The 7,329-nt window shown below is 28.9% G+C and overlaps 1 protein-coding gene across 3 annotated transcripts in view; it reads right to left on the bottom strand.

The window, feature by feature from the left end:
- LOC116021070 (floral homeotic protein PMADS 2-like) overlaps positions 1-2,861 on the bottom strand; it is a 5,811-nt gene extending 2,950 nt beyond the window's left edge. Inside the window, exons 1-5 of one of the 3 annotated variants that reach the window (XM_031261695.1) lie at positions 2,559-2,859; positions 2,330-2,396; positions 1,855-1,916; positions 1,610-1,709; positions 938-982 (exon numbers count right to left, since the gene is read on the bottom strand). In XM_031261695.1, the coding sequence (XP_031117555.1) occupies positions 938-982; positions 1,610-1,709; positions 1,855-1,916; positions 2,330-2,396; positions 2,559-2,746 (462 nt within the window). In that variant the 5' untranslated portion in view covers positions 2,747-2,859. Of the gene's footprint in view, positions 1-937; positions 983-1,148; positions 1,323-1,609; positions 1,710-1,854; positions 1,917-2,329; positions 2,397-2,558 lie in introns of those variants that run through there. The other 2 variants (XM_031261682.1, XM_031261688.1) reach the window with 2 other exon arrangements.
- Positions 2,862-7,329: the final 4,468 nt, after the last annotated feature.

The following is a 7,329-nucleotide window of genomic DNA, read 5'->3' as shown; positions in this document are numbered from 1 at the left end:
TTTTTTTTTTTTTTTTTTTTTTTGGTAAGAGACACTAGCCCAAAAAAACCTTATAACAACATGTTTGACTCATATAAGAATTGAATAACATTTTTGAGAATAGATCTATTTCCTCATTTGATAAGTCATTTTATATTCCTAAAAATAGTATTCCCATGCATGATTTATTCTCTTTGCAAGAGAAATAACTATTCCGAGTGGAGAATCTGGTATTAGGCTATTCCTGATTTCTCATGAATAGTTTATATTTGATAATACCTAATTTTTTTTTTTGTTTTTTGGGTATGTATTGTAAATGTACTATTTAATAATAATAATAATAATAATAATAATAATTTATTATTATTATTATTAAGTGTCTGTATTTTTGCTGCGCTAATGCCTAATTTTCTTTTAATTATTAGTTTATTTTTGTTATGTACTGTAATGTGCGTAGTAATAATAATAATACGTATATTAGTGTGAATGGTAATTTTATTATTTGAATGTTTATTACATTTTTATTCCTTAATCTAATGAAACACTATAATACAATTATTGAATCTATTAATTTTATGAACAAACATATTTTCTTCCTTGCATATTTCATTCTTTTGATTGAATATGATTCTTATTTTCTCAAAATTCAATCCTAGACCAAACATTGTGTAATAATTTTGGGTTGAGAATTTCAAGGTAATAGCCAGTCTAGTTGGTTTGCAAATCAGAATTGCAGTTGGGCACTTGCAAATATCCCTATAGCCCCTCAATCTCTTATTTGTCCAATGTACATATCAGAGTTACTTTGCCCATCCATCTAACTTTGGTACTAGTTTCTAAGCTGCTTCAGTGCTTCTATTCTCATCTATAGCTCCTACATATATACTTAAATGGTTTCTAACCTTACACCCAAATGAAAAAGAAAAAAAGGGTATGTATAATATATGCATGTACTTACCCAACCAAATTGAAATTGTTTAAGTTCCTCCATCACATCTTCGTCCTGATCAATATTCATCATAATAATCACAACCAACAATTCGTTAGATATTTTTCAAAAAAAAAAAAAAAACAACAACAATTCATTAGAGATATCAATATACATTTGACTACCCACACATACAAAGAGGGAACAAATATATACACATATACAATAATGTATAACCAATTCAAGTTATTTGTTTCCCTCTATTTAAAGTTTAAAGTTGTAACTAAGTGAAATTGATAAATGAACTACTGCTTAGTCATATGCAAGTAGCATATGTGATATCAATAACTTTTTTTCTAATTATTTGTAGGGTTATGTTGCATACTTGTTTTCTCATCATCTTGACTATTTCAAACTGTTACAATAGTGAAAAATAATGATCAAATACATAAGTTTGTAATAAGATTTACAGAGGTAATTATATATATATATATATATATATATATATATATATATATATATATATATATATATATATATATATATATATATATATATATATATATATATATATATATATATATATATATATATATATATATATATATATATATATATATATATATATATATATATATATATATATATATATATATATATATATATATATATATATATATATATATTATGTACATAACTTGCCTGTTTGTTTCGGATAGAGGTGAGACCATTTTCCAGGGCATCTTCTAAACCCATGAGCTCCTTGTAGTTCAAAGAATTTATATCTTCTCCTTTAAGGTGTCTGAACACACACACATAAATGCTTACACTTCAATAAAGTATGTATGTATAAGAGAGGCAAATCAGAGATGGAAGAATGAAGAGAAGTCAGTTTAGAGCTTACAATTCAATATAATATAGTGGACTATACAAACAAATATATTTACCTGAGCTCAATCTGCATGCCGTCATTTTCTTTCTTCATCCTATCAATTTCATTGTTCAAGTCCTGTAGAATTTCCCATTTCACTTTCAAGTTAAACAATATATATATGCAGATCTGATCTGTCTATATTAAAACTTAGGATTTTAGTGCCCAGATCTGCTGAAAGGCATACCATCTCATATCTCATGTGGGATTTTGGAAATTTTAATTTGTTACGGAGTATTTGAAAAAAAAAAAAGTAATTAATAAAATTAAGATGAGACATCTAGAGAGAGAGAGAGACATATATATATCCTATTTGTAGATCTAATCCTAGATGTCATGTTTCAGGTCAGCAGACATGTTTTTGGTAAAAACCATGTCTTAGCTTCTTCCCCATGGAAAAGCCAGAAAAGAGTGTTTAGGAATAGCCGAACACAAGGGTGTTTCACATTTCCAAACCAACAGTACAATTAAACACAAGAAGAGAATTTAACCTCATGCTTAGCATCCCACAGCTTCTTTCCAGATGCCTTCTGGTAACCATCCAGCATCTCAACTAACCTATCAACATAAATATATATATTTTTATTTAGTATTGTTCTTCATCATGTACTGCCAAAACTAACTGACCAAGAGAAATACTATACACACATATATATAGATAAATCCAACAATAAAATAAAATAAAATAAAATAAGGAAAAAGATGATGAGAAGAACGTACGAGGTGGAAGGGCTACAATAGTCATGCATCTTCCCGGAGCTTCCATAGACGATGAGTGAAACCTTGGCGTCACAAAGAACAGTGATTTCCTTTGCTTTCTTGATGATGCCATTTCTTCTCTTGGAGTATGTAACTTGCCTATTACTTGAGTTCTCTATTCTCTTTATCTCTATTTTACCCCTCCCCATTCTATATATGTATAGTACTTACCTTAGCTTAATTGGTTTGAAATATGTAGTTTGTGTTCTGTTCTGTTCTTCCGATCCTACAATATATAAATAAAAGATGAATGGAATAAAGAGGCAGTAAGAAGATGAAGAAAGTAATAATGGTGAGTTTCTATTGTGGGTTTGATGGACAATCGACTTTTGAAGTTCACAGTAAAGAAGGGTTTTGTGTAAGAAACATATTAGTGTAAATGTACATTACTACCCTTGATATTTTCTACCTAATATCATAATCCAACAAAACCCAACTGTAAATTAAAATTCTTTAACTTCAATTATATTATTTTCAATATATATTAAATTCACAAAATTAATTAGAATTGAAATTTTGGCCATTTACTTTAATTTTCATATGTGATTTTAGAGTTATTATACAATAACGAAATTATCCAAGTACACACATTTATATAATTGATTGTGTGTTTCTTCGTCACCTAGCTAAAAAAATTCATTTGTTTCTCCCTTTTCCTTAGTGGCTTGATTAGACAGTCAATGCCTCACCTTTCAAACCTGCCCTTTAGACTTTAGTTTGTTCTTGCACTTTTTTATCCTTTGGTATCTATGCTTTCTCGTAAGGATGATTATATTGTTCTTAAAATTACTTATAATAAGCTGTAACACTAGAGATGAATGAGTGTGATTATGGTAAGTAAAATTTAAAATACATATCCTCAATCCAAATATAATAAAGTTGTATCTGGAAATTTATATACTCTAGGCAAATATATACCTTTTCTGTTATGTTCAAAATAATTACTCCGTATAATTAAATACAGTCAATAAATATCCATCACATACAATTAATGCTATTTCAATTATCATTACAATATAATCCGTACTATGTAATAATAACGTACAAGTTGGTGGATGACTATATTGGTGTCCCTGCATGAGGAAGATATTAGTCTTTAAATTTAAAATCTCATGAATATCGAACAAAGTACTGAATTGATATTTTATTGATATATACACACTTGCATCCATAATTGAAACATTTGCTTCATCTCAACTAAAAGTCTAAATTGATAATCGAATTGCATATATATATTTATGTTTATATATTATATATGCTTAATAGGCCTCACGTATGCAGGTAGATTATTTTTTTGGAATAGACTCCAAGGAACATGTGGACCATAGTCCCTTTTTATATCGGGTCATGTTGAAATTCGAACCATGACATTTTATATGAGATTTTGGTTCTGATACCAAATTAAAACATGTGATTCATCTCAATTAAAAGCATAAATTGATAGTTAGATTACACATTTATGTTTTTATATTATATATGTTCGGTATTTATATTTTGTAGCTAAAGATCACTTTATATATGCGTTTGGAATAAGCGAATCAAAATATATATTCCCTGGCCGGGCTGTCACCAGTGGTATTCGTTTTCTTTAGTACGTTAAAGCTCATAAAGAATTGAATGTCATATCCATTATCTTTTCTATCCATTTCCAAAGAAATTTGTTGTAAGGAAATTAGTACGGTTAGTATGTACCAAATCTCGCAATATATTCCATCCTAATATTCATCATATTCCAAAGTTCGGTTCAATCCTTCGCTTTGTGAATAGTCACTGTGTCCGAATGTAGAAATCATGAATACACCCAAAAAATATTCATCATTTTTTCTTTAAATTGCTCATAAAAATAAGGGTGTGTTTGGTTTACACATGGGAATTGAAATCGAAATGGGAATCAAATATTTGGTAATAGGGTTTTGGTGAAAGTATTTTGCATGTTTGATACGTAGTATGATGGAATTAGAATGAGTACCAATATTGCTGTTTGGTTATGTATGATACTATAATGCGAATAAAGGTTTTAAAATACGAAAACAAGAAATCAAGACAATTTATTCCCATATAAAGACATCCAAAACACCAATATGAACAAAAAATAAAAAGAAAAATTTAAAAGCACTAATCTAAACTTAAAAATGAAACTACTAATTATGAAAAGAAATGATGGAATGAAATGCTTTTTTTTATTAGGGAATGAATTTTCTAATTAAGGGAGTAGTAATCAAATCTCATAGTAGCTCTAGAAACATGTCAACCAAATAATAACAATAACTTTGATTCTCATTCCTGATAACTAAATCCATAAACCAAACACTCTATAAATACTCTTACAAAAATAATGAGAATATAGAAAAATTATTATCGCATCAATAGTGAACATTATGAAATAAATTTTACAAAAAACATGCACTTTGGTACAAATATATTTAAATATTAAAAATACTATAAAATTTATTTACAAAATATTTTTAAAAAAGAAAGATGATAGCTAAAATGAGAGAATAAGAATAGCAATAATTTTTACAGTAATTAATTAAGGATTTGGATAATGAAAGAGTAGGTAAGGTTTGCGTTATAACACGAAAGAAGATAGGGTATTAATAAGATCTCAACCATCAAATCAAGATGGATCGTTTGGGTAACAGGATAGGACGATGAATGTTTTAATATATATATATATATATATATATATATATATATATATATAACAAAATTGCCAAGAATTGATTTTTTTTTTTAAATATTATCTACTCTGTTATAATGTCACAATCGAATCTGTGACCACTTACCTAAGAGTCACAATTATACCACTTGACTACAAGGTCTTTGGTAATTTATATATTGATTTCAACTGGTTAGTTATGAGTAATATAAGCTTGTTTACTTCTTTATAGTATTTTTCTAACTAGATCGCAATATAAAATTTAATTAATATACACCATTAAATAATAAATGTGTTTTTCCTATCGCTGAAAAAAACCTCTTTATCGTGATAGGGTGCATGCATACATAAATCAATCCAAAAATAAAAAATAAAAATTATATACTTTTGTAGTGCCGGTCAAAAGGTGTGTTCAACACCAAACATTACCGTGCCACCTTTGAAATTTCTTTTGTTTTTTCTCATCCGAATGGCCTTGAGATGATGGGTGGTATAAAGGCCAATTGGGCCGTGCGGTAGAGATGGCTGAATGGCCAATTGATCTACAGGGCTTGATTTAATTAATCGGGCCTCAGTCCATTGTGATAAGGCGTTAGGCCTCTTGTATTGGTTAGGGCTTTGTCCCCTTGTGTTTTGTAGGCCTTTTTTATGTTTAGGGCTTTGTCCCCTTGTATTTTGTAGGCCTTTTTTATGTTTAGGGCTTTGGCCCCTTGTGTTTTGTAGGCCTTTTGGCCCATTTTAAATATGGTGAGTCATATGTCATTTTTGGGCCTAAGGGTCTGTAAGGCAGTTGCCTTGTTTTATATTCAATAAAATGCATTTGATTTGAAAAAAAGAAAGTGTATCCATGTAAACTGGTAAGACTAGAGATAATTCTAGTAGACGTTCCTCGTATTTTGTGGCAATTTCACATTTAAGAGTTATTTGGTTGGATGGAAAAATATTTTTCAAGAAAAAAGTTTTTCTTAAATTTGAGGAAAACTTGTTTTTTTATTGGAAAATATTTTCAATAAGAACAATAAAAACATTTTCTTTTACATGGAAAAGAAGGAGGACAATTATGTCCTCGCTTTCTTTAATTACTCACTAGATATAATTGTCTTTATACCCATTGTAAGGGGAGTTTGGCCAAATAGTTTGCTCCAATCACTTGGGTAAGGATCGAACCCGACAAAGTGCTGAACCACCACACCAACCATGTTTGTTAATTTTGACCTCTCCCCGGATTTCCATAGTTAAAGCAAAAACATGATGTATGTATTTGTAATCTCTGTTATCGTGTACCGAGCTGTTTGTGTCTCTCAACTTGCCTTACTGGTCAATGGGACCACGTTAAAAAAAAAAAAAAAAACACACACACACAAAAAAAAAAAAAAACAGTTGAGTTAAAGTTTTTAATTCACATTAATTCAACCTGTTAAAAACCATACATTTTTGTTTTTTGCATAGAATTGAACATGTTTAGCAAGAGATATGCTCGAGTTATTTCATTCCATTTTCTTTTGTTGCTCCATTCTAATATATATCATGTCACAAAAGTAATTTTTAAAATTGATTTTAATCCTTAACCATCATTGCAATGTTGTCTTACCGGTGCCGAAGACTGAGATGAAAAAAAATGATTAAAAGTGAATTGACACCTACAAATATATAACAAGGAATGAAACTAGCTATATATATATATATATATATATATATATATTTCTATTTTGGTGAGAACAATTCTTTAGGTGTGGATGTGAGGATAAATTATGGTTGTTGATTGTGTTAGACAAATAAGTAAAAAAACACGTTGATAGTATCCAATTTTTTTGCCGCAATAATTATAGTTCATCATGGTTATTATTTATTTTGATATATTTATTATTGTCAAATTTTTTAAGAGTGGGGTAGTTTTTTAAAGAGTGGTGGTTACTTATATGGGTTAATATAAGTCATTCAAATTATTAATTTAATGGTATGGATTTGACCTCACGTTCTCACCTAAAGCTTTGTTCTCATGGGATTGATGACACACACACACACACACACACACACACACACACACACACACACACACACACACACACACAC

This window comes from Ipomoea triloba, chromosome 1 (genome assembly GCF_003576645.1).
Source record: "Ipomoea triloba cultivar NCNSP0323 chromosome 1, ASM357664v1".
Taxonomy (NCBI): domain Eukaryota; kingdom Viridiplantae; phylum Streptophyta; class Magnoliopsida; order Solanales; family Convolvulaceae; genus Ipomoea; species Ipomoea triloba.
Note: the sequence above shows the minus strand (reverse complement) of the source record. Positions and strands in the feature narration are given on the sequence as shown.